Here is a 27,003-nt window from a genome sequence, read left to right on the forward strand (position 1 = left end):
CCATAGGAAACACTATGGAAATCACTATCTGGAATCACTACAGATCTAAGTTGGAATATTGACCTTGCCACTTATTGAGTGAGTGTAAACAAGGTATTTAATCTCACTGTGCCTCAATTTCCAAATCTCTCAAATGGGAATGATAATAATGTGTATTTTATAGAGAACTTTTTAAAGATTGAATGAAGAGGGACACCTGGGTGGCTCAGTTGGTTAAGCATCCAACTCTGGGTTTTGGCTCAGGTCATGATCTCATGGTTTGTGAGTTCGAGCCTCGAATCAGGCTCTGTGCTGAAATCAAGGAGCCTGCTTGGGATTCTCTGTCTCCCCCTCTCTCTGCTCCTCCCCTGCTCATGCTTGCTCTCTCTCTCTCTCAAAAACAAATAAATAAACTAAAAAAAAAAAAAGACTTTACAAAGAAACATATATAAAGCAGTAAGTACACTGCCAGTCTTATTATAAGCCCTCAGTAAATGTGACCTGTTATCTTATTATCACTAGGCATTCTATCCTGACTACTGCATTCCCTTAGAAGTCTCTTTTCTCTCCCTTCTCCCCAGGTCTGAGGCTATATGTTGGGCTGGTATCAGGCGGAAGCTCACCTATCACCTATTTGGCCCAGTGCCACTGTGGGATTATTCTTCTGGGTGATCATTAGTACCTCTCTGGATGATCACCACCCAGGCCACACCTTAGTTCTCAGCAGCTGCCTGACCACCTCCTTCCCCCAAACCAAGCCACCTTAGGGTCAGGGCTCTCCCCAGGGGAGGGCGGAGGGAAACACTTCCTGACACACAGCCAAGTCACCCCCTTCCCCCCCTGCTGCCAGGTTCACACCCCTCTCTCCTGTCCCAGCCTGCCTCTCCCTTTGCATGCTCTGTCCTTCCGCCTTCTCACCTCCACATCAGCCTTAGCCCCATTCATGGGGCAACTCCAAGCTTTCATCACACCTAGGAGCCTCACCCCACCTTGGTTTGCGTGTCAGCCAGGTCTTACGGGAAGGGCATGGAAAAAGAAGACAAAAGGCCTGGAATAATTTTGGGACAGTCACTTCCCCTCTGAGAACCTTGAGTGTCCTCTGACCAAAAAAAAAAAAAAAAAAAAAAAAGAATCACGATTCACACTGGGGCAGCCTCATTGACGTCTTTATTCCACAAACATACACTGGACGCTTTTCAGGCACTAGGGACACAGCAGTAAACAAGACGACTAAGAATATATTCTCAGGGAGCTTATGTTCTACAGAAAGGGAGACAGGCAACGTATTAAGTAAATAAAAAAGGAAAAGCAGATACAATTACAAATGTTATAAGGAAAGTTAAAATACAATGATATCCTGTAGGATGATGTGTCCCAGTGCCTGAGATGACACTTGAGATTTGGTGAATGATCAGCAAAGTCCTCTCTGAGCAGGTGACATGTAAGCTGAGGCCCGAGTAAAAAGAAGGAAACAGACTTGTGGTCATCCGTTGCAAAAGCATTCCAAATCATGCAAATCGTGCAAAAACTAAAGTGGGAACAAATTGGAACATTCAGGGAACAGCAAGAAGGCCAGAAAGGAAGGATGGATATGAGATGACACTGAAGCAAAGGCTAGGGACAGATAACAGAGGACATTACAGGCTGAGGTAGATGCTGGGTTTTATTCTCTATCCCTGGGAGCATCAAATAGATGTTGATGGGAAAGCACAACTATGCAGGATTTTTCATGTCCTCCTCCTTCACCTGCTCTCCAGCTGTCAAGTGCCGTGGATAAACTCCTAAGGAAGCAGAGTCCAAACAGGCCACTCCATTTCCCCAAGTGTCTATGGAACATGAACAAACTGAGGCTTGGAGACTGGCTCTGGGCCACCAGTGAGTCACAAGGAGGCAAATCCAGAGCAGAAATCCTGGCATCCTAATCTCCAGCCCAGTGCTAGGTTCCCTGGTCTCTGGAAAGACAGGCTCCATGGGACACTGAATGTCACTGACTCACCGCTAAGCCATACAGACCTTGATTTGGGGAGAGACTCACAAACCGAGGGGGAGGAGGTGGGAGCAAGGGGTACTGGCGGTGAGAAGAAAGGGGAGAAAGGGACTTGGAGAGGGAACCAGCCTGAATCCCTTGTCCAATGTGGCTGAGATGTCTATGTTAGTAGATTGGTTCCTGCAAACCTGGCTGTGCAGCAGCATTACCTGGGAATGTATTAAAGATAAAAAAGGTCCAAGCTCCTCCCAGTCCTCCTAATTCAAAAACCTCCCGGGGTGGGGCCCAGGTCTTTATACTTTTGTCGGTAATCCTGACATCAGCCAGGTTCAGAAGCACCGGTCTGTATGATTCACTGGGGTAACATACCGAGCATCTGAACAAAATCTGAACCTCTGAGGCAGAGGCAGAGGCACTTTTGGTAAGGATACTTCTGTGCTCAACACCTCACACACATTTTCTTGCATGAGCCTCATAATTGCCCTCAGACTAGATATTCCTTCATCCTCTAAGGGGCTAAAGCTAAAACAGGTAACAGTCCAAGGTCACCCAGCTAGTGAGAATCTAGGCCTCAATTTGAATTCCTTCCTTTTTTCCTGGGCCTGTGTTCTTAAGCTCAACACTGCCCTTAACAAATGGGTGAGACAATGGCTGCCCTCTCTCTGCTTCCACAGACAGTAACATCATCAGCTTTACCGAGGCTCAGGGCTCCACCTGTCCTGGAGGGGGACGGTGATAAGGGTCTGCCTCACAGGCTGGAAAAAGGACCAGGTAGGACAGCAGAGCAGCTAGTGAAATGAGTATACCCTTGGGAGCCAGAGAGTCAAGGGTTCAAATTTTGAACATGCTATTTTTTAGCTTTCTAACTTAGGACTTGTTATTCAACTTCTCTGACCTACAGTTTGTTCATCTGCAAGATGGGAATAATAATAGTAATAATAAAGCCCTATTATTATAGGGCTTTGTGATGGTTAAATCAGATCATGTGTATAAAGCAGAATATGATGGGTGGCACATGGTAGGTGCTTACTTGGTGACAGCTGCTATTAACAACTGCTTCAAACCTCACCCCCACCCCCAAATCCCCAAATGGTCCCTTCCTTCCTTCCTTCCTTCCTTCCTTCCTTCCTTTCTTTCTTTCTTTCTTTCTTTCTTTTTTCTTCCTTCCTTTCTTCTTTCTTTCTTCCTTACTTTCTTTCTTTCTTTTCTTTCTTTCTTTCCTTCTTTCTTTCTTTCTTTCTTTTTCTTTTCTCTCTTTCCCACCTCTCTCTTTCTTTCCCTCCCTCCCTCCCTTCCTTCCTTTAAGCGGGAACTTTAAAAAGGTGCTGCTTGGTCATGGGGCAACCATCCTCCCTCAGAGCTGAAGTGGTCTCTCTCTGCTCAGAGATGGCCATGCTTATGATGAGAGGGTGGACTCCAAGGCCTCCTAGAGTTTTGAAAACGTTTACCCAAGATAGCAACCCTGGTTCAGTTCTCAGAGAATAGCATGTGTCCCCTGGGGGAGGGGACTCAGCCACCTTCCCCTTCCACTCTGACCAGGAGGAGTGAGTCCTAATCAGACCCAGAGCTCTGGCGGCCAGGGAAAGGGCACCTCCACTGAGGGTACTTCTATCACCAGGAGCCATGAGCCCAGAGTTACCTAAACTTGAAAGTTCATAGTTAAGGAGTCATTGTTCCCTGCCTCAGTCTGGCTTCATCCCTGCTCTGCATCCCCATCTGAGCCAGTTGATCAGGCAGTTTTGGGGGTACAGCTGGATCTGTACTCAGATTCGCCCTTTGGAGCCCCCTTGTACCTCCTCTGCTGACTGGAGGTTCCTGGAGATAGTGCCAGATAACATACTTCGTGCACACCCAGGAGTGAACGGGATCTCCTGTCTGATTGCCTGGGGTCAGGCTCTATTTGCATAGGATGAAGACTAGGAACTGATGATTTGGGGAAGGGGTACAGGGGCATGAGGAGTCCCTGTCATCGCCAGATGTTGAGGAAGGAATATTTATAAGGTGTTTGGCTCAGGCCTGGATTTCAAGCCATCCTCCTCCATTTCTGGGCCCAGTTCTGGGACTTTGAGGGATTAACATCTCCAGTCTCAGGATTTTGTCACTTTGGCCGTCCCATAGCACAGATAGCTGTCTGTCATCAAAGAGAGGGCAAGTGATTCTTCTTGTCCAACACACAACCCACTCTCCTCTTTAAGCCTCAGGTTCCTCACACGGAAAACGAGAGGTTGAAACAACTGTTCTGTATTCAGGCACCGGCCAGTAAGGTCCATCATGAATTGTTCGCAGGCATGCTGCTATCCAAAGGCCTGCTGAGACAATTCTATGGCAACGAACAGTGCTTGATCTATGAGGCATAACTTTTCTCTCGGTGCCTCAGCTTCTTCGTCTCTTAATGTGGAGAATAACAGTCTACTTAGGGGGTCCTTGTGACTAGGGACATAGCACCTCTGAAAGTGCTTGGCAAAATGGAAAGCCCTAAGTAAATAGGTCAGTACCATTATTACTAACTTCTCCAGGGTTCAGCCTTGGAATGAGGTCATATCACATCCTGTACCGGAAATGTGTAAGTTTGGTTCCTCTTAGAAATGCGATCACAGGGGCTCCTGGGTGGCTCAGTCAGTTGAGCGTCTGATTCTTGATTTCCGTTCAGGTCATGATCCTTGGGGTCTTGAGATCAAGCCCTGTGCTGGGCTCCACGTTGAATGTGGACGCAGCTTGAGATTTTCTCTCTCCCTCTGCCCTTCTCCTCTGCACTCAATCTCTCTCTCTAAAAAATAAAATAAAAATAAACAACAACAACAAAAAGAAATGCGAGCTAAATTGCAGCTGCAATTTAGCAATTTAACCTTATCTATTTGCTTTTTTTTTTTTTTTTAATAACTGAGGGTTGATCTAAGACAATGATTCACAAAGGAAGAGATACTTCCCCCTAAGGGTCATTCTACAAATCTGCGGGGAGTCCTCAGGCATTTGGAGGAAAAGATGTCAGGCTCAATTAAAATGTGCCCCACCCCCCACCCCACTGTCCTACGTTCCACATGCTTTGTAAAGAGGCATGCAGAATTGTATCTCTATAATTATTTTAGTTTTTTAAACTTCACATTTTTTTAAAGTTTATTTATTTATTTGTTTAAGTAATCTCTACACCCAATATGGGTCTCAAACTCACAACCGCAAGATCAAGAGTCACATGCTCTTCCAACTGAGCCAGCCAGGTGCCCCTCTCTATAATTATTTTATTTTATTTTTTTGAGTTTATTTATTTGAGAGAGACAGAGACAGCATGAGTGGGAGAGGGGCAGAGAGAGAGGGAGAGAGAGAGAATCACAAGCAGGTTCTGTGTTGACAGCACAGAGCCCCATGTGGGGTCTGAATCCACAAAACCATGAGATCATGACGTGAACCCAAACCAAGGGTCAGGCCCTTAACGGACTGAGCCACCCAGGCGCCCCTCTATAATTATTTTTAAATACTTTTGAAAACCGGGGGCGCCTGGGTGGCTCAGTTGGTTAAGCGTCTGACTTCGGCTCAGGTCACGATCTCACAGCTTGTGAGTTCGAGCCTCGTGTCAGGCTCTGTGCTGACAGCTCAGAGCCTGGAGCCTGCTTCGGATTCTGTGTCTCCCTCTCTCTCTGACCCTCCCCTGCTCACACTCTCTCTTGCTTTCTCAAAAACATAGAAATACTTTTGAAAACCTATGTATAGGAAAAAAACCTGGAAAAATACATCAAAATGTTAACATGGACAGATTTCTATAAAAGAGAAAAAAGTAAATGTGTAGATGCCATATTCTCTGTGAACTTTATTTCAGGATAGTAAAGGAATGTTACCGTACTGGCTCTAAAAAAAATTGATTCTGAAAGGATTGAGGACCACTAAAACCAGAGATAGTCACATGAGAAGTTTCTATGTATCCTTTGTAAAACTGCTGTTCTAGATACTATTACATATAAGGTCCCTGGCCATTGCCTGAATAAGGTGTAATAAATTCCTCTTGTAGTTGAATGTTAGAAATTTTGACTCTCATGACCATCTGGCATAGCTCCTTCCTTTTATTAGATAATGACAAATGTGGAATTCATGTGTTCCCTTTTTGCCTCCACCTCCAGGAAGCTCACAATTAAGTTTTGATTCTCAGCTGCAATGATTATCTCTAGCCTAGAATTTCGAGGACAACTATTTCTTTCTTCTCCAATTTGGTTTCATTAGGAGGGATCACGTTTTAAATATTTACTTGTATCTATGTCTTTTATTGTCTTTAAATCTTTTCTGGAAGTAAGGGGAGCATAAATAATTAACGTGAAACTCAAAAATCACATACCTGCAGTTGTCTTCCCAACACTTCCTGAGTCTGGAAATCTCGGGGGGCCTGGAAAGCCTGAGGCAGAGCAATTTAGGGCAGGTGCAGGTGCTTTTGTGCTGCAGACTCAGTCTCTCTGATACCTCTTCCTCCTCTCCTTCAAACGCCCTCACCCCTCTACTCCAGATGGAGTGTGGGCATTATGAGGAGTAGAAGCAGGATCCAACTGTCAGGGCTCACTCCAAGTGTTGGCTGGATCTTGGTGGTCTGGGGTCAAGTTGGGTATCAGGGAAGGGCACCAGCTCCAGGGTCAGAGAAGCCCAGACCTCCAACTGGAGAGACTCTCCCTCCACACACGTTCTGCTAGCATCTTGTCTGAATCCCTCAGAGCATAGGCTTTGGAACTCAGGCTGAGGCATGCAACTGACCCCTTCCTGAACCCTGGCCCACTAGCCCGCAGCTATGACTTTGGCCAAGGTACCTCTGAGGCTCAGTTTCCTTATTCAGACGGATACCTACCTCCAGGGGCCATGGTGAAAACTCATAGAGGTGACCTGAGAGGTGCTAAGGCAGTGCTGGAAGCAGTCAGAAGCCAGTGGATACTGCTCCCCAGGAGGAAGGGGGGCAGCCCTGCAGCCCTGGGTCAGTGTTACTCTTGCACCAGTCTGCCACCCCCAGCTGGGAGCACCTGGAGGCAAGAGTTTGCGTTAAATATCAGCTCCTCATTCAGTAGCTATGGCAAATGGCTTTCTGAGCCTCACTGTTCTTATAATAAAGTGGGAATAATGAAATGTGCCTCATACTGGCGGTGTGAGTAAAATTATTAACAGTGGTTATTTTGGGGTAAGGGCATTGTGAAAATGTGTTATGTTTTATGCATATGGACTTTTGCTGTTTTTTGTACAACAAATAGGAATTTAAAAAACATGAATTATTTATGTATTGTAAGTCATTTCAAAACATGCCTTTTCTAAAAAAAAAACCTTAAATTTACTGAGTGCTCACTACATTTTTGGCATTGCTCGGAGCACTTTATTTTTTGATATTTATTTTTTAATGTTTGTTTATTTATTTATTTATTTATTTATTTACTTACTTACTTATTTATTTTGAAAGAGAGGGAGAGAGAGAGAACCCCAAGCAGGCTCTGAGCTGTCAGCACAGATCCCAACGTGACGGTGAGTTCATGACCCGAGCCTAAATCAAGAGTCAGATGCTTATCCAACCGAGCCACCCAGGTGCCCCTGCTCTGAGCCCTTTATATACATTATCTCATTTAATTCTCCCAACAGTTGAGGCACCTGGGTGGCTCAGTCTGTTAAGGGTCTGACTTCAGCCTAGGTCATGATCTTGCTGTTCCTGAATTTGAGCCCTGCGTCAGGCTCTGTGCTGACAGCTCAGAGCCTGGAGCCTGTTTCAGATTCCGTGTCTCTCTCTCTCTCTGCCCCCCCTGCACTCACACTCTGTCTCTCTCAAAATTAAACTTAAAAAAAAAAATTTAGTTCTCACAACAGTCCTCTGAGGAAGATAGTATGTTCATCCCCAGTTTAGAGACAAGAAAACCAATGTGTTTTTTATTTTATTTTATTTTATTTTATTTTATTTTATTTTATTTTATTTACATCCAAATTAGGTAGCATACAGTGCAACAATGATTTCAGGAGTAGGTTCCTTAGTGCCCCTTGCCCATTTAGCCCATCCCCTCTCCCACAACCCCTCCAGTAACCTTCTGTTTGTTCTCCATATTGAAGAGTCTCTTATGTTTTGTCCCCCTCCCTGTTTTTATATTATTTTTGTTTCCCTTACCTTATGTTCATCTGTTTTGTCTCTTCAAGTCCTCATATGAGTGAAGCCATATGATTTTTGTCTTTCTCTGACTAATTTCACTTAGCATTATACCCTCCAGTTCCATCCACATAGTTGCAAATGGCAAGATTTCACTCCTTTTGATTGCCGAGTAACACTCCATTGTATAGATATACCACTTCTTCTTCATCCATTCATCCATTGATGGACATTTGGGCTCTTTCCATACTTTGGCTATTGTTGATAGTGCTGCTATAAACATTGGGGTGTATATGTCCCTTCGAAATAGCACACCTGTATCCCTTAGATAAATACCCAGTAGTGCAATTTGCTGAGTTGTAGGGTAGTTCTATTTTTAATTTTGGGGGTAACCTCCATACTGTTTTCCAGAGTGGCTGCACCAGCTTGCATTCCCACCAACAGTGCAAAAGAGATTGTCTTTCTCCGCATCCTCACCAACATCTGTTGTTGCCTGAGTTGTTAATGTTAGACATTCTGACAGATGTAAGGTGGTATCTCATTGTGGTTTTGATTTGTATTTCTCTGATGATGAGTGATGATGAGCATTTTTTCATGTGTCGGCTGGCCATCTGGATGTCTTCTTTGGAGAAGTGTCTATTCATGTCTTTTGCCCATTTCTTCACTGGATTATTTGTTTTTTGGGTATTTGATAAGTTCTTTATAGATTTTGGATACTAACCCTTTATCTGATATGTCATTTGCAAATATCTTCTCCCATTCTGTTCGTTGCCTTATAGTTCTGCTGATTGTTTCCTTTGCTGTGAAGAAGCTTTTTATTTTGATGAGGTCCCAGTAGTTCAAGAAAACCAATGTTTAAGGAAGTTGAGCAACTTGCCCAGCTTGTTGTGAGTGAATCTATACATGTGATACACTTTCATAAAACTATAATGGATACATACATACATGGATGTATACATACACATGGATATACACATAGACAAATGAATGCATGTAGAAACAAGTGAAATCTGAATAAGGCCTGCAGTCTAGCTAACAGTAATGACCTATGTCATTTTCCTGATTTTGATATTGTGCTATCTTTATGTAAGATATTACCATTGGGGAAAGCTGGGTGAGGTCCAGCTGGAGACCTCTCTGTACTTTTTTTTTTTTTTTTGCAACTTCTTCATTTCTTATTCTATAGACTCTGATAAATATATAGTCAAAAATTAAAAAGTTCTTAAAAACTAAAAGTTTTTTTTAAAGCTTGTTGTAAGGATTACATGAGATAATGTGCCTAGAACACAGGGTTGGATTCAATTGACATTTCAATATATATTTTCTTTCTTCCCCACTCTGGGAGTGACTATTTTCACAGATATAGTAACAATGGCCTCCATATAGTGTGCTCTATGTGCTAGGCTTAATTTCCATGCATTGTTTCACTTAATAAAACCTAAAAGGCATGGGTCCTTTTATTATTCCCCATTTGCTCATAGGAAAACTAAGGTTCTGCAGTGACAAATCTCTTCTCCACTTGTTAGAAAGTGACCAAGCCTGGATTTACACCAAGGCAGTCTGTTCATGACACCACTCCATCCCCTCCAGTTTCAGCTCAGAGTATTGCGTAAAGGTATGCTTTGAACCTTGGAAATCATCTACCCCAACTGTCTCAGTTTATACAAAGAAAACACACTAGAAAGGGGAAGGGCTTTGGTCAAGAACACCTAGTAAATCTGTGACTGAGCCAAGATGAGAACCCAGTGTTTGGATTCCTGCATCAGGGTATTTTCCAGTGCCCACAGGCAAGGCTGCTCACCCATATAGCATACTTCCTCTGAACCCTGCCTTGGAGACCACTGGTGCCCACAGATAGACCTGCGGGTTCTCCCTCACATCCCTCACCCACCCGCACAGCTCAGGCCACTCAGGACCCAAAGGTAGGAGTGGGGCCCTGGGAGAGTGGAGGCATGGTGACCCTCTACTGCAGGCAGCCTTGAGAAGTAGGGTAGTTAGGGCCACAGAGAAGGCAAGGGCAGACCCTCTGAACTTTGGCAGGAATGGGGGTGGGAAAGGAGGCTATGTGCAAGAGGTCCCTGTTCCTGTCCCCCCTCAGGCTCTCCTGAGTCACTTGCTCTGAGGTTGGGGCACATTCTTGAAGGGGATGGTCACAGGGATTCCAGGCCCTCTCAGGCCCTAGGCCAGTTTCTATTCTTCCTGGGGCTGAAACCAACTCCCACCTCAGACTCAGCACCCGGGTTTCCACATGGTAATATAATGACTCACTCCATTCCTATCTTGGGACCTCCTTGGACTTGGGGCAAATCGCTCCAAGTCCAGACCTGGGGTTGGTGGGAAGGGTCATCAGCCCAAGTCCCATTTCCCAGGGAGGAGGGGTGTCCCATGTATCTAGTGGAGGGTTTGACCCACCTTCAAAAGAGCACGATTGGCCCTCTTTCTCCATCCTTGTTGCGCGGCTCCCACATCCCATCCCGCCGGGCCAATCCAGGGAATGTTGGAGCATTAAAGACCCCTCCCTTTCCTCTTGTCACCTCATCGCCCTGGCAAGTCCACTGGGGAAGCAAACCCTGCAGGCTAGTGGACCAAGCGATCCTGTCCGCGGGGAGCAGCGCCCTCGTGTGGCCTCCAGGAGAAACGTGTTTATTTCCCAGCACCCTCCCCCCCAATCCCCCTTCCCACCCCCGCCCCTTTCTATGCTCTCATTGAACAAGAATTTATTGAGTGCCGTTAGGTACCTGCTCTGGGGGCCCCGGGGAAGAAGATAGGTAAAATACCTGCTCTGTGAACGGTACATTCCAGTGTGTGTGTAGGTGTGGGGGGGGGGGGGGTGCAGGCAATATACGACAAATACACGAGGCAGATACTAGTAGTGATAACTGTTAGAAAGAAAATGAAACCGAGAAATGTGATGGAAAAACAGGGCTGGATGGGAAAAAAGAAAAAGGTCTCCTTGAATGGGTAACGTCTAAAATGACACTTAGGTGACAGGGATCCAGTCATCTGGAAGGAAAACTTCCCTTGCAGAGATGAGAACTAGAAGACCCCCAGGCAGGAACAGGCTTTACATAATAGACAAAGACCAGGACAGCTAGAAAAGAATTAGCAAGAGAGAATGGTACGAGATGTGGTCAGGGAGGTAGGCTAGGGCCAGACTACAGATTTTATAGGTCATGACGGAGTTTGATTTTTCTTCTAGAATAGGAATGTATTGGGTGAAGTTTGAGAAGAGTAACATAGCTTGATTACCTTTTAAAACAATTCCTATGGCTGCTGTGCAGAGAATGAACTTTGGCCAAGGAAGAGTGGAAGCAGGGGGATTATTGCAAGAGATTAAAAGCTATAGAGATAATTCAGGTGACACATGGTGGTGGCTTGGAACAGGGTAGAAGTGGAGGATGTGGGGAGATGTGGTTGGATGCTGGGTTTACTTTGAAGGTAGAGCCAAGAGGACTTGCCAATAGACCACCTTTTCTTCTGCTCCTTTGGCCCTGGGAACTCCATACACACACTCTAGTTGGCTCCTCTATCCTCACTGGGGGTCTGGGTTACAGAGGCAGACCCCAGGGACCCAGCTAAATTGCAAAGTTTCCAGGATCAAACAAAGGAATTTAAGACTCAGGCGTTGTGTTCTCCATGAACTGTCTCCACTTTCCATTATTAGCCCATTTAATGGGAGGGGACTCTGCCTGTTGTCTCCCTTACTTGATCTAGCCTGGCTTCTATATCCCTAGTTACTCATTAAGACATTTGTTTATCCAAATAGGGGCCCTTAGGGTGTATTGGTGACACCCAAAACAGTCCTGGGGGTGGTGGTGTTTGTATTTGATACAGAGTAGGGGGCAGGATCATCTGATGGTTTCAGTCCTCAGACCCAGGCCAGTGACTTACTCATGTTAATTTACACAAAACACAGTGGGGTCAGACCTGATCCCACAGAAGACGCACACAACATTTTTGCCCCAGGCTGGGCATTTCTTTAGAGCCTGGGAAAGATCAGGCTAGCCTTACATTCTCGGGCAGCAAGGGCTGGGGAAAGCAAGCAGGAAAGGGGATTACCCAGTTGGCTCTGGAGTCAGCAGGCCCTGCTCTGTTTGTGTTGTGCTGCATGGAGGGTGGGGGGTGCATTATAAATGCAGCCAGCCAGAGGGCCCCTGGCTCAAAACCTAGGACTCAAAACCTAGGACTGCACCATCTCTGGGAGTCTGTGCAAGCCTCCCCAAGATGAAGCTGCCAGGCCAGGAAGAGTTTGAAGTCTCCAGTGCTTGTGAAAATGTGCCCACAGGAGAGCTGGAGAATGGCCCTGGCTCTTGCCCCAGCCCTGATGGCACCTCAGACACAAACAGAGGGGATCGGGGGGTACCCACGGACTCTCTGCTCTTCATTCAACTGAATGAACTTCTGGGCTGGCCCCAGGCACTGGAGTGGAGAGAGACAGGCAGGTGAGTGGGACCCAGGGCAATTTTATGGGGTCTTGCCCCTTCCCCAGCTGGTGACTCCTCCTGTTTGGGGAGATGCTCTCTGCCCCAATTAAGAGTTCCTCTCTGTGCTCTCCAATTTAGGCCCTCACCCTCCATGATGCTCAGTTTTCTCTGCAGTCTACTTTTGAGTTCCCCAAGACCCCAGATGAGGGGTGAATGTCCAGGAAGGGCCATGCTTTGCACCACTGGGCCCAGCCTCCCCCCCCCCCCACCATTGCTCTACTTTCTCTGGCTCTCCTGTGTTCCCACAACCTGGACCTAGGAGAGATGGCCCCAATAACACAGTCTATTCCTCTCCACCACAGGTGGGTGCTGTTTGAGGAGAAGCTGGAGGTGGGTGCAGGCCGGTGGAGTGTCCCTCACGTGCCCACCCTGGCACTGCCCAGCCTTCAGAAGCTCCGCAGCCTACTGGCCGAGGGCCTTGTGCTGCTGGACTGTCCAGCTCAGAGCTTCCTGGAGCTCGTGGGTATGCTGGGAGCCTGTACAGGGAGGGCCTGAGTAGCTATGCCATTTCCCTAAGACTTCCCCCCAAAGCGTTGGAAATTTCCAGAGCTCACCCCACTGCACCCTAGGGATTATCCGTCCCTGTCACAGGGAGGAGATGGAAAAGCAGAATGGAGGGACACCTTTCCTGAGATTCCCAGAAGGGAAAGGGAGCCAGGCAGAGGGGAAAGGGGAAGAGTGTGGGGACAGGGAGCTCTCAGGAGAGGGCTGAAGACCCATCTCTATTCTTTAGAACAGGTGACAAGAGTGGAGTCGCTGAGCCCAGAGCTGAGAGGGCAGCTGCAGGCCTTGCTGCTGCAGAGACCCCAGCATCTCATCCAGCCCACAGGCACCAGGCCCTGCCAGGGTGAGAGGCCCCTCCCTAGGCCCAGGACAAAAAGCCCTGGGTGGGAGGGTCCCAGATCCCCCCTGCGCTTCTTGGACTAAGAGCAGCCTAACCTTGGCTCAGACCTCTCAACCCGGGGCCTCAACCCAGGCCTCGTGGGTGAGAAGTGGATGTAACGGTGAGGGGAGAAGAATGGAGGGGTCAGAGTTTTGTGAAGGGACGCTCTTGACAGGCACCGTGCCAGGAGCTTTACATGCAGTATATTCTCATTTCATCTTCACAACCATCCTGTGAGGCAGTACCACAATTAGCCCCATTTTAGTGATGAGAAAACTGAAGCTCAATGAGGGGAACTCTAGTTTTCATAGTTTATCATGGGTAAACCTGGTCAGGGAGCCCTGCTGTGTCCACCTCCAAAGCCTGTACTCTTACTCGCTGCCTGATCGTGTTTTGAAGGGTCTGCTCATCCAAGAGAGGCTTCTCACAATGAGGAAGCCCCGCTGAAGGAACAGGTTTGTGGTCCTTCCTTGGGCAGGGCTGGGAGAGGAGTCAGGCCTCATTATTAATCAGTACCCCACCAAAATCTGCCTTCCCACGTAACCACTCATCCATGTGTCTCCTTGAACCCCCATCCAGCGTCAGAACCCTCTGAGACAGAAGCTGCCTCCAGGGGCTGAGGCAGGGGCTGTGCTGGCAGGAGAGTTGGGCTTCCTGGTACGGCCCCTGGGGGCCTTTGTACGACTGCGGGATCCAGTGGTGTTGGGGCCCCTCATTGAGGTGCCCCTTCCCAGCAGGTGAGGCTGTGGGGAGTCAGGGGTCCTGGAGCCCAGAAGGATCTCTACTGGGGAAGGGGTTGAGAAGTCTCTGGTTCAGTTCTCTGAGGGGGCATGAGTGGGGATGGTGCTCAGGGGTCTGGGGAGGGGGTGGTGGTCAGGGCTGCAAAGTAGGTGTGAACATGATGAGCATATGAATGGGGGCTGGTAGGAAGGTCAGAGGTCAGGGCTGCCTTGTGGGATAGCAGTCTCTTATTTTCTCTGGCGCCTGGTTCCTCCCTCAGGTTTTTCTGCCTCCTCCTTGGTCCCTCCACACTGGGAAGGGGCTATCATGAGATGGGCCGGGCCATGGCCGTCCTCCTCAGTGACCGGGTGAGCTGGGCAGGCAAGCGCGTGCGTGAGTGAGTGTGTGCACGCACGCGCAGACTTTTGCCAGTGAGAGTGCACACTGTGGCCTCTAGATGTGACTGAATACAGCAATGAGGCAGAGTGTGGCTTTGTGTCTGTGCACATGAGGACTTAAGTTTTCTTGGCTACCAATGTAGCCCCCTTAACTAGGACACTGCTGGCACACAGTAGGCCCCCAATACCCACTGCATGCATGTATTAATGAAGGAATGCTTGAATGACTTGTGTCTAGCTTTGAGATTGTAAAGATTCATGTAAAGGTCCAGATCGGCATTTACTGCCCCTTTCTGCCCCTATCCCTAGCAATTCCAGTGGTCAGTTCGTCGGGCCAGCAGCCTTCATGACCTTCTGGCAGCCTTGGATGCCTTCCTAGAGGAGGTGACAGTGCTTCCTCCAGGTCGGTGGGACCCGACAGCCCGGATTGCCCCACCCAAATGTCTGCCTTCCCAGCACAAAAGGTATATGGGGGTCTTCTCCACAGACCTTGGGTCCAGTTCCACTGTGGAGGAGGGGAGGGGATCCCAGGAAAGGGATACGTGTCTTTGGATTCAGAGTCTGCTGGCAGAGATAAGAGCAGCCACCAGGAGGCAGCAGGCCCAGTCACGTTTTGGTTGGAGATCCTCAGGCAACCTGGGTTCCCCTTCTCTTCAGGCTCCTCTCACAACTGAGGGAGGTCAAGGGCCCATCTGCCCAGCATGGGGCCCTGGCTGAGGACAGACATGGTCACTGGCCACATGCGCCCAGCCCAGAGTTACAGCGGACAGGCAGGTGAGGTGAGCTGGGTGAGAGCAGGGGTAAGGGTCCTGGGAGGGGAGAGGGGTCACAGGGGCACAGAGGTGTATGCTCACGATGGAGGGGCTCAACCAGTCACAGGGAAGGTACCAGGGATAGGGGCGTGGGGTGTGGGCACTTGGGTCACTGACAAACCATGGGTGGGAGGCTGTTTGGGGGCCTTGTCCAGGATGTGCGTCGGAAGGCCTTGTGGTACACCAGTGACTTCCTGGACGCGCTGCATCCCCAGTGCTTCTCGGCTGTGCTCTACATCTACCTGGCCACCATCACTAACGCCATCACTTTTGGGGGTCTGCTGGGGGAAGCCACCAATGGTGCTCAGGTGAATCGGGAGATGTGAGGGGGGGGGCAGGCACAAGTTTCAGTATTCTGCTAGCTACCCCTGGGGCAATGGATGGGCAGTGGAGGCTCCCTGGAAGCTTGGGTGGCTGTACTGAGGACTCCAGTGTCCTGTGCTGACAGGGTCCTCTGCCGGCTTCTAGGGGGTGCTGGAAAGTTTTCTGGGCACTGCAGTGGCTGGAGCTGCTTTCTGCCTGATGGCTGGCCAGCCCCTCACCATCCTCAGCAGCACGGGGCCAGTGCTGGTCTTTGAACGCCTGCTCTTCTCCTTCAGCAGGTAGGAGAACACCCCCACCCTCACCGGACCCTCACTAGCTGCACTCTTGGCCTGATCCTGGCTGGGTCAATAGGGAAGGGAGGGAGCTGTCTGTTTGGCTCCAGGGGTACCTAACCTGGGGTAAGTGGGGAGCAGAACAGCCCTGGCAATCCCTCCGTGTCTCACTCCCCCAGAGATTACAGCTTGGACTACCTGCCTTTCCGCCTATGGGTGGGCATCTGGGTGGCCACCTTTTGTCTGGCACTAGTGGCCACAGAGGCCAGCGTACTGGTACGCTACTTTACCCGCTTCACCGAAGAAGGCTTCTGTGCCCTCATCAGCCTCATCTTCATCTACGATGCTGTGGGCAAAATGCTGAGCTTGACCAGTGCCTATCCCATCCAGAGCCCTGGCTCTCCTGCCTACGGCTGCTTTTGCCAGTACCCAGACCTGGGAGGTGGGTGAGGGGAATACGGAGCTGGAAGAGATGGGGAAGGATGCGGGAGGGGGAGGGGATGTCCCCTTGCTGTCTCCCTTGTTAAGTTCAACAAAATCCTGAATACTTTCCCAATGACCAGCAGCACTCTTCCCCACTTTTGTTTTGAATCCATTGAGAAGTAACAGAGCAGGCCCAGTATTATCTTTTTTTTTTTTAAGTTTATTTATTTATTTTGAGAAATAGAGCAAGCAGGGAAGGGCAGAGAGAGAGGGAGAGGATCCCAAGCAGGATCTTCACTGTCAGCGCAGAGCCCAAGATGGTCTCAAAGTCACGAACCACGAGATCATGACCTGAGCCAAAGTCAGACACTTAACTGACTGAGCCACCCAGGTGCCCCAATATCATCTTTATTTCTGACAGTGCTGATAGAAGAACATGCTTATATCTATGGGGAAACGGGCTTCCTAACAATGAAACCAAAATTAAATAGATTTACCCACCCAGTCATGGCTGCCCTGGACAGGGACTGTCTTGCCACAGAAGGGCAGAGCTAAGTTGCATGCACAGGACAGGCAGCTTATTCCCAAGAGTGGGGAGAGGAAGGGACAGGGAGAGGCATGCTCCATTCCTTCTCTCAAATTCACCAATCAAATAAATTGCTGCTCTTCCCCTAGTCTGAGTGACTGACTGAGGGGGAGAGCAGCTCAGAGTTTTACACTTGCACATACCCCTGCACAAGGAAGCAGCAGGAATGGGGAAGAGATATCCTCTCAAGAGCGCCAGACTCTGTGTTAGGCATGAGCAAAACCAGTTCTGGTCCTGATAGAAACCCACAGATTGGTGTGCTCATCTTTTAAGTAAACATTTGCTAGGCATCTGCTCTGGCTGGTCCTATGCCGGGTACCAGGGATACAGAGACGTAAGGAATTGGTAGGGACTGGGAGATGTCCTGAGGAGCACAGCATTTAGGGTCAGAAGACAGATGAGTCAGAACTAAGAACTTTCTGGTTCAGTTGGATCCATGAGATCAGGCTCCTGAGGGGCTGGAGGAGGTTTCCAGAGGAGGCACATATACCCAGATTGTTCTCTGCTTCCCAGGAAATGAGTCTCAGTGGAAGAAGACAGAACCAAAAGACAGAGATGACATTTCAAGCATGGTGAGGGCCAGTTCCTGGGAGAGTCCTGGGAAAGACATGGTGGAAGCCAAAGAAGTCAGTGGTTCCTGGCTTTTCCCTCCCCACAGGCTAGGGAAACCCTTACAGTTCACAGAGGCCCAGACATTTGCTGTGGCTGGAGACCTCCTATCCTGGGCCCTTGGTGTCTCAGTGAGTGTCAGTCAATGTTTATTCTGCCACCCATAACCCCATACCTGAACACCCCTCCATACAGGACCTAGGCCTGGTCAATGCCTCCTTGCTGCCCCCACCCGAGTGTGCCCGACGGGGAGGCCACCCTCGTGGTCCCGGCTGTCATATAGTCCCAGACATCGCCTTCTTCTCTGTCCTCCTCTTCCTTACTTCTTTCCTCATAGCCACGGCCCTCAAGCATGTAAAGACAAGCCGCTTCTTCCCCTCTGTGGTGAGTGTTACCTCTGTCTGTGGGAGAGTACTGCCTCTTGGCCTTGGGCCCTGTCTGTGAATGGGAAAGGGTAAAGAGGGAGGGGGCTGGCAGGCCTGAACCTGACCAAGTGTCCACTGTGTGGCCAGGTGCGCAAAGTGCTCGGTGACTTCTCCTCAGTCCTGGCCATGCTGCTGGGCTGTGGCCTCGATTCCTTCCTGGGTCTAGCCACACCAAAGCTCATGGTGCCCAGCGAGTTCAAGGTGAGAGCTGGGAGTGTAGAACAGAGGGGAGAGCAGGGCCAGCAGAAAGGACTTTGGAGGAGGAAGATGAATGGATACCATGCTTTTCTTCCTCTGAGCTTCCATTTCCTTGCTCATAAAATACAAATAGTAATAATAATGACCTCACAGAGTTGTTGTGAGGATTAATGAGGTGTTGCTGCCAACACAGTGGGTACAGAAAACATGGGAGTTATTATTATAAATTAGGGGTTAAGAGGTTGGGTTCTAGTCAGCCAGCCATGGGCTCGAGATCCAGTTCTGCCACTTCCTAGCTGTGTGACCTTAGGCAAGCCAACCCACATTTCTCATCAATGAGCCTCAATTTATTTACCTGTAAAATGGAAATAATAAATAACAATAGCTGCTACTCTATAAGTTGTTCTGAGGTTCACAGAAGATGAGTGTAAGTCACTCATCTGGCACATACCAAGATCTCAAAAAATGTTACTTATTGTTGTCATAGGTTGGCCCTACCCACCCTACTACTCTGCACTGTCTTCTTTGCACCCCTGTTTGCCGGCTCTGATCTGCTAAAGCTGGAGCTCCCTCCCAAGGGCACGGCAGTGCACAGGACAAGGCTTAGCACGGACTTAGCACCTAGACTTTGCCTGTGCATTTGGAGACCTCCTCTCCAGCTTCCCCCAGGACAGGAGAGCAGGGAGACTCCACCTGGGGTAGCCTCAGGGGCTCAGAATCTGAGATGGCAACTGGGGTCCCCTCCCCCACACAGACGCTTATAATCAGAGCAGACGCAGACACACCCAGCCCTGCCCTGGCCCCAGATCAAGGCAGGTTTGAGCCTGAGTCGCCCCACCCTGGTTGTAGGGGGCGGGGGGTGCCTAGGGAGGAGGGCTCTGTACATCAAGAAATGTGGGCAGGCCTCACCCACCATCTCCTCCTCTTGCAGGGAGGGAGGGCACCTGAGAACCAAAATCCAGAGCCCCTGGCTCCAGCCCAACTCCCAGGCTGGTTCCCCTTCTTCTGCCCTCTTTTAAGGCACTGGAATGCTTTCAACCAGTTGTACATGCACACGTACTGCTCCCACCTACCACCCAGGGTCTTGGAACTGGGGTAAGGGGGTTGGGGGTTATGGAGGAATGCCAAAGCCGGGGTGTGCAGGTGAGGTGCTCTTGGGAGACCCTCTCTAACTTGTCCACGGAATGCCCTCTCCCAGCCCACACTCCCTGGGCGTGGATGGCTGGTGTCACCTTTTGGAGCCAACCCCTGGTGGCTGAGTGTGGCAGCCGCCCTCCCTGCTCTGCTGCTGTCTATCCTCATCTTCATGGACCAGCAGATCACAGCGGTCATCCTCAACCGTGCCGAATATAAACTGCGGGTAAGACCTGCTGGGTAGGACCAGAGGCCCCTAGACCAAGGTACAGAAACTCCAGGGTGGGGTCCAGGCCCTCCCTCTCCTACTTCAGAGGACAGAGAGCCCAGATCGGGCTTAGTTTCATCCTCGATGCTCCACCACTACCTGCAGAAGGGAGCTGGCTTCCACCTGGACCTCTTCTGTGTGGCTGTGCTGCTGCTGCTCACATCAGTGCTTGGGCTGCCCTGGTATGTCTCAGCCACAGTCATCTCCCTGGCCCATATGGACAGTCTTCGGAGAGAGAGCACAGCTTGTGTCCTGGGGGAACCCCGGAGCTTCCTTGGCATCAGGTGAGGCCAATATTGAGGAGGCCAGAGTGAGAGATCAGTCAGTAAGGTGGTGCAGGGGAGTACAAGGCAGAGCGATTTGGACAGCTTAAATTCTAAGCCTCCAGAGGGCTCTCTCACTACTCCGTAAATACTGCAGTGGGGTGAATGGGTGGGTTCCGGGCTGAGATGGGCGTGTCAGGTCTTCCCTCTTATCCTTGGCCATGGGTGTGGGAGGGCCCGTGGGAGGAGCCTCATGGACACAAAGGCAGAGGCGGCCAGAGCCAAGGGAGGGTGAGGTGCCACCTAACAACCCCCACCCCCCGTCCCCGCCCCCCCCTCCCCCCCGCAAGGTAGGAGTGCTTCACTGATGTTACAAAGTTACTGTCACAAAAACAATTTTCTAACCGTTGGAAACACAATCCGTGGAAAGTTTGTGAAACCAACTTTGAAACTGTGAAATGAAAGTTTTTATGGCAGTGTAAAAATCGCTAACGTTGCACCAAAATAAAAAATAAAAACAAAGAGCAACTATGAGCTTGAGCTGATGGAGAGGCCTGGAACATCCCAGCTCAAGTGCCCTGCCCCTTCCTTTCCACCAATTTTGCACATGATGCTAAGGCCCCCTCCCTGCCAGGCTACTATTGGGGGGTTTGTGGGGGGGAAGGGCTCTCTCCACTTCCCTCCTGCCAGTGCCTGTAGTGGTCTCTGGTCAGCATCTCCAAGCCAGGCACCCTGGGGGCTCTCCCAGCCCCTAGCTAACTCTTCCCTCACCCCACAGGGAGCAGAGGCTGACAGGCCTGGTGGTGTTCATCCTCACAGGAGCCTCCATCTTCCTGGCACCTGTACTGAAGGTACCTTTGTTAGGCTGGCATCAGGGGCAGGGCAGTAATAATAACAAATACAGCAAGAACTGACACTGGCTAAATACTTACTGTGCACTAGGCACCGTGTTAAGTCTTCTCCATACTTGGTCTCATTTGATCCTCACGTGAACCCTGAGAGACATTCATACTTCACCAATGAGCAAACTGAAGCTTGTTTGTTTTGAGAGAGAGAGAGAGAGAGAGAGAGAGAGAGAGAGAGAGAGAGAATCTTAAGCAGGCTCCACGCCCAGCTCAGAGTGCAACGCAGGGCTGGATCTGACAAGCGTGAGATCACAACCTGGGCCGAAATCAAGAGTCGGACGCTTAACCAACTAAGCCACCCAGGTGCCCCAAGGAAACTGAAGTTTAAAGAGATTAAGTAGCTTACAAAAGGCCACCAAAAGAGCTAGTTTCTCAGATCTATCTGAGAATCCAAACTCTTACCCGGTGGGTTTTCTACCCAGTGGAGCCGGGTATGGGCACGCTACCATCCCCTATGGGCCAAGAGGTATGGCAGTCTTGCTCCAGCCTGCCAACAAACCTCAGACTAACAGTGTGATCATCACATCCCAGGAAAACCTTGAGACAAAACCCCTTCACTTCTCCCTTACCAGATGTTTATAGAACACCTGCCATGTGCAAGGCTCTGCTAGGCACTTGGGAGAAGTGGCAGGGAGGAAGGAGAGACAGGAGTATTGAAAAGAGATATGGAGCCAAGCCCCTATCAGCAACATACACACATGAACAAAAATTAAGTAATAAGTAATCGTAGAAAGGTTCAACAAGCTAAGGTGAGGACACGGAGAATGGCATACAAGAGTCACCAGGGAGGAAAGGTTTGGGGAGGGAAAGGTCATGGAGGCTGGGTGAGAGTAGAGTAGTTGAAAGAGCCAGATAGACTGGATTGGCTGCTTGCTAACTAGGTGACTCTCATTCAGCAGATATTTACTGAGCATAAACCATATGCTAGGCACTGTTCCAAAGACTGAGGATATAGTGGTGATCAAAAGTGGACCATCCACTGCTTGCAGTCTGGTGAGAAGAGACAGAAAAAAAAATTAAAACAATAAAACAGGAAAATTTCAAATAGTGATTACTTCTAATGAAAAATATAAGAGCGTAAGGTGATTAAGAGTGCCAGGGGTCTACTTTAGATTGAAAGGTGTCAAGACACCCCACCACTTCTGGGGTGTCAAGAGATGAGCAGTGAGAAGCCTGAGTAGTGAGAAGGAAGTCAAGGAAGAACATTTTAGGTAGAGGGAAATAGCAAAGCAAAGCAAAGGCCTCACAAAGGATAGAAATAAACCTCGGCATACTGAGAGAAGGAAAGGAAGCTATATAGCAGGAACAGAGGGAGCGAAGAAGAAAGTGATAGATAAGATAGGAGAAGTAGGCCAGGTAGTGGACAAGTTAACTTAATCTCTCTGAAACCCAATTCCCCCTTTTGTGAAATGGAAATTATAAAATTTACCTCATCTGACCATTTTGAAGCTTCAGTGTCAGGCATGCAAAGTGGGAAAGGAAGAGAAAGACTTGGGTCGGCTTAGGGGTGGATGCTAGACGCTGGGGTTGGAGCCTAAGGCTGGGGTGGGGGTGGAGGTGGGGGAGTGTGGATCTGGGCAGCTAGCAGAAGTGAACTCCTTTGCCAGCTCTCTACTTTTTTTCTACCAGTTCATCCCGATGCCTGTGCTCTATGGAATCTTCCTGTACATGGGAGTGGCAGCGATTAGCAGCATCCAGGTGGGCCCATTAGAATCACCAAGCAGTCTCACTCCTCCTCTTCTTTCCTGCTGGTGCCTTCTGCTTATACTTGCCAAGTCCTCTCCTCTCCTCTTCCTGTCTCTCTTGGGCTCAGGAACTCTGATGCCAGGCTCTGAATGGGGAGGGCACCAAGGGAGCCTTCTGACTTCCCGCTCACGCTGGACTTGGACAGCTAACAGTGACACCCTCCATGCTGAACACCCTGCTCTCCTTCTCCTCTTATTCCCCTAGTTCACAAAGAGGGTACAGCTATTACTGATGCCAGCAAAACACCAGCCAGACCTCCTCCTCTTGAGACATGTGCCTCTGAGCAGGGTCCACCTCTTCACAGCTATCCAGCTTGCCTGCCTGGGTCTGCTTTGGATAATCAAATCTACTCCTGCAGCCATCATCTTCCCCCTCATGGTAACTTGGGGCCAGGTTGGGTATTGTCCTGGGGGTCCTGGGAGACTCTGAGCCTGGGAGGGTGGCCAAAGCCTACACATGAGGAAGACATTCCCCTCTCACTTGCCCTAGCTCTGGTTGGGAGTTTTAGGACAAAGAAAGATGGCCAAGAGATGCCTACGGATAGGTTAGTCTTGGGATACCTGATTCAACTCTATTTTTCTAAACTTTTTGGGCTGATCAACCACAAGTAGGAATATAAAGTCCAAAAGAAAACTGAGGTCCTGGGAGAGGCAATACAGGCACTTTTATTACTCAGTGAGGTGATAACACAGGTGGCTTCTGGCCTTATTCTTACGCTCTGAGGAAGTTAAGAGCCATAGGCTTTGTAGTAGGACCAACCACATCCCAGCTATGTGACTTCTGAGAAGTTTCTAAACTCTCAAGGCCTCAGTTTCTTTCTCTATACAATGGGAACAATTATATCTACCTTGTAGGAATGTGTTAGCATTAAGTGAAACAATACACAGTGTCTAGTACATAGGAAATGCTCAACGAATGTTACTGTAGTTCATGTTTCTGCTGCTATTGCTGACAGCTCTGGGTTTTGTTTGCATCCCTGCAGTTGCTGGGCCTGGTGGGGGTCCGAAAGGCACTGGAGTGGGTCTTCTCACCACAGGAACTCCTTTGGCTGGACGAGCTGATGCCAGAGAAGGAAAGGAACATCCCTGAGAAGGGACTGGAGCCAGAGTACTCACTTAGTGGTGACACTGAAGATGTAAGCCGCAGGATGGGCCCTCTCAGGAGAAGGGGGCAGGAGTGGGGAGGACCTTCTTGACCAGGAATTATCCCTAAAGTCTAATATTTCTATTAAGCCTGAACACAATCACTCCCCTTAGCTCCTCACTGACACAGGTACACCGAAGCGGTGAGGGAAATCTTTCTTTATAGGGCAAGGGCCCTAGTTTATCAACCCATGGGATTGGAAAGGTCTGATGACAATTTGGTGGGCTTTTTCAACTCTGATCTTTGTCTCAATGTGGGTTTATATCCTTTCACTTTCTGGGTCCCTTTCTCTCTGCTCTGTCTCTGCCTATTCCCAACTCATCTTGGGATCTTTCTTCCACAGTCAGAGCTGATGTATCAGCCAAGGGCTCCAGAGATCAACATCTCTGTGAATTAGCTGGAGTAGGAGGAATTTGGGAGTAGAGACTCCAGGAAACTGAGCATGAGGTGAGGATGTGAGGGAAGTGCCCCTGGAGTCAGGGATGGGGAAGTGTGCGCTCAGACCTTGGAAACTTCCAGTGTGCTGACTAGCCTGTTTTGCCTTCATGTTCCAGTCCCTCATGAACCCCAAAGTAGAGGAGGGAATAGAACGGTCTCCCCACAGGGAAGAATGAAATAAGCCAGGGTACCTGGGCTTGGCTCCCTGCGGCACTGAAGTCTGGCCAGTAGAGGGAGCTGAAGCTCACACCAAATTAGATGTAGAGATGGCGGGGTGGGCGGGGGGGGGGGGGGGGGGGGGTCGGGGGTTGGTGGGAGGAAGGGGTAAGATGATGAAAGAATGTAGGGAACTGGGGAGGAGATGAAGGGAAGATAACTGTCCCTGCTGCTTTCCTTCGCCCTGGAGGCCACTTCCTTAGGCTGCTGAGAACCACACTCCAGACAAGTGGAGGGATTCTGTCACTTGCCCACTTTGCCATTCCTTCAATTTTTATTCCTCCACTTATGAAAACATTTTATGAATACTGTACTTAAGGAGTATTTAGATACTAGAGAGACAGGGGTAAGATAATCATGGTCCCTAACTTCATCAGTTTAAATTCCACTGGGAAAAACCAACAGGCAATTGTTGGAGTGGGATAGGGGTGGCTAAGGGAAGCACCAGCTGTGGGAGCAGAGAGGCCTCTAAGCCCTTCTTGGAGGGTGGCGAAGGTGGGGTGGTGGGAGTTGGAGAAAAGGAAGGGGTGCATAACTTGAAATTTGAAGAATGAATAAACACTGTGCAGGATAAGATGGAGGGACATGTTCTAGGCCGAGGGTGTGGCATGTGCAAAACCTGGTGTTTTTCCCCTGTGATAAGCTGAATTTCTGGGGTCCTAGAACCCCCTTCTATCCATGCTTTTCCAAGCTCTAGAGTGCAAGAAGCCCCACCATTTGCAATGGAAAATTCTAGAGGCCAGAGGGAGAAAGGGCAATTCAGTGGCAAGCCCAGAATAAGATCCAATTTTTCCTTATCCCCTACCAACTCCTTTGCCTTGTTCTTTGCCCTACTGTGCCCCTGAGCACTTGCTCTGACTCAACTATGTCTTCTCTTCGTTCACAGGTGTTTACTCAGGAAGTTAGGACATTGTTGGTTTTTGGCTTAACAGCCAGATGTTCAGTCGTCTGGGAACAATGGGGCAGGACTGGAGGGCAGCTGGCCAAGACTTGTATTGCCCTCCTGAGCAGGAGGTAGAGAGTGGCAGGGAACAAGGAGGTCTGCTGGTAAGCCCTGGTGACTGACTAGGCCCTATTCACTCTCTATCCCATTAAAGGGACCTGGAAGCCCTTCCTATTTTAAACTTTCTGCCCTTACAAATTCTTCTTTACAGAATTGGGGGTCTTCAGCAAACTTTCTTCAGTTTGCAAAAGGGGAAAGGAAACTTTCCAGAAAAATTATTTCTCTATTTAAAACAGTTTTCTATACATAAAAAAAAAAAACTTTACTGATTTTTGACCACAAAAGTAAATGAGGTTATTGAAAATATCAAAACATCGGGGCGCCTGGGTGGCTCAGTCGGTTGGGCGGCCGACTTCGGCTCGGGTCATGATCTCGCGGTCCGTGAGTTCCAGCCCCGCGTCGGGCTCTGTGCTGACAGCTCAGAGCCTGGAGCCCGTTTCAGATTCTGTGTCTCCCTCTCTCTGACCCTCCCCCATTCATGCTCTGTCTCTCTCCGTCTCAAAAATAAATAAACATTAAAAAAAATTAAAAAAAAAAAAAATATCAAAACATCAAAGACACATATAATTTTGAAATGAAAACCATGCCAGTGATAACCAGTGTTCACATTTTAGTGTATATTGTTCAGATTTATTTCAAGGGACACATTAATATTTTTATTAAAATGGGATTATACTCTTGAGTTCTACATGTTTGTCACTTAACGTGAGTTGAATATGTTCCCCTGTTGGTACATACATCCTTTATCTACCTCATTCTTTTTGTAATCTGCATAGAATGAATAACCTTATAATCTGAAAAAGGTATCATATATACAAGAGAGTATATAAAATGTCTTCTGCAAGTACAAGAATTTCTTCAGAGTATATACCTAGGAGTGAAATTAAAGAGTAATGATAGAAAGAGCACTTGTGTATGTCAGTTCATTTGTGAATTTTAAAGTTAAAAATTATATTTAATCTAGCATCTAGCATTTTAGTTGTTTTAGTCAGGAAGGCTATTCAAAAAGTTTAATCTATACAAGGCCAGAAGTGGAAATTCTTTTTTCTATAATGTTTTATTTTTAAGTAAATTCTCCCCCCAATTTGGGGCTCAAACTCACAACCCCAAGATCAAGAGTTGCACATTCCACCATGAACCAGCCAGGTGCCCCAGAAGTGGAAATTTTGAAGGCTCTTTTTAGTGCCTTTTTTTTTTAAAGATGTTGTTTTTTTATTTTTTTATTTTTGAGAGAGCAAGAGTACCCAAGTGAGGGGGAGAGAGAGAGAGAGAGAGAGGGAGAGGGAGGGAGGGAGGGAGGGAGAGAGAGACAGAGAGAGAGAGAGAGAGAGAGAGAGAGAGAGAAGTGGGTCTCACCTGGTGGGGCTTGAGTTCATCCATGTGGGACTTGAACTCACTAACGGTGAGATCATGACCTGAGTCAAAGTGAGATGTATAATGACTGAACCACACAGGTGCCTGGCTCTTCTAAATGTTTTTTTAAAAAGGCTCCTAACATTACAGCCTGAGTACCTATTGATTGAGAGAAATATATACCAAAAGTATAATTTAAACTTAGATAGTTATGTATTTTACTCATTTCAGCAGCATCTACATAATGTTGAAAACATCTTTATTTAGACTTATTTAAACATTCAACAAATACTTATTGAACATCAGCAATGTCTTGTCAGATAAAATTTCTAACATCATGGAGTTTGTA

The 27,003-nt window shown here is 48.5% G+C and overlaps 1 protein-coding gene across 1 annotated transcript; it reads left to right on the forward strand.

The window, feature by feature from the left end:
* Positions 1–12,275: 12,275 nt before the first annotated feature.
* Positions 12,276–24,174, forward strand: SLC4A9 (solute carrier family 4 member 9). The gene is made up of 21 exons (XM_007077889.3): positions 12,276–12,493; positions 12,838–12,998; positions 13,269–13,382; positions 13,818–13,873; positions 13,998–14,155; positions 14,419–14,506; positions 14,846–15,000; positions 15,194–15,310; positions 15,482–15,656; positions 15,817–15,950; positions 16,124–16,386; positions 17,467–17,525; positions 17,758–17,946; positions 18,075–18,188; positions 19,384–19,545; positions 19,693–19,871; positions 20,629–20,701; positions 22,385–22,453; positions 22,706–22,879; positions 23,484–23,636; positions 23,988–24,174. Exons 1-21 carry the CDS (start codon positions 12,276–12,278, stop codon positions 24,039–24,041), a joined length of 2,865 nt encoding a protein of 954 aa, XP_007077951.1. The 3' UTR covers positions 24,042–24,174.
* Positions 24,175–27,003: the final 2,829 nt, after the last annotated feature.

Source organism: Panthera tigris, chromosome A1 (assembly GCF_018350195.1).
Source record: "Panthera tigris isolate Pti1 chromosome A1, P.tigris_Pti1_mat1.1, whole genome shotgun sequence".
In the NCBI taxonomy this organism is placed as follows: domain Eukaryota; kingdom Metazoa; phylum Chordata; class Mammalia; order Carnivora; family Felidae; genus Panthera; species Panthera tigris.

Excerpts from the sequence above, each read along its gene's own strand:
- SLC4A9 (XM_007077889.3), top strand. The coding sequence starts at position 12,276 with ATGAAGCTGCCAGGCCAGGAAGAGTTTGAAGTCTCCAGTGCTTGTGAA. Across the intron at positions 13,874-13,997 it reads AAGCCCCGCTGAAGGAACAG|CGTCAGAACCCTCTGAGACA; the intron begins GTTTGTGGTCCT and ends ACCCCCATCCAG. Across the intron at positions 17,526-17,757 it reads GAGATGACATTTCAAGCATG|GACCTAGGCCTGGTCAATGC; the intron begins GTGAGGGCCAGT and ends CCCTCCATACAG.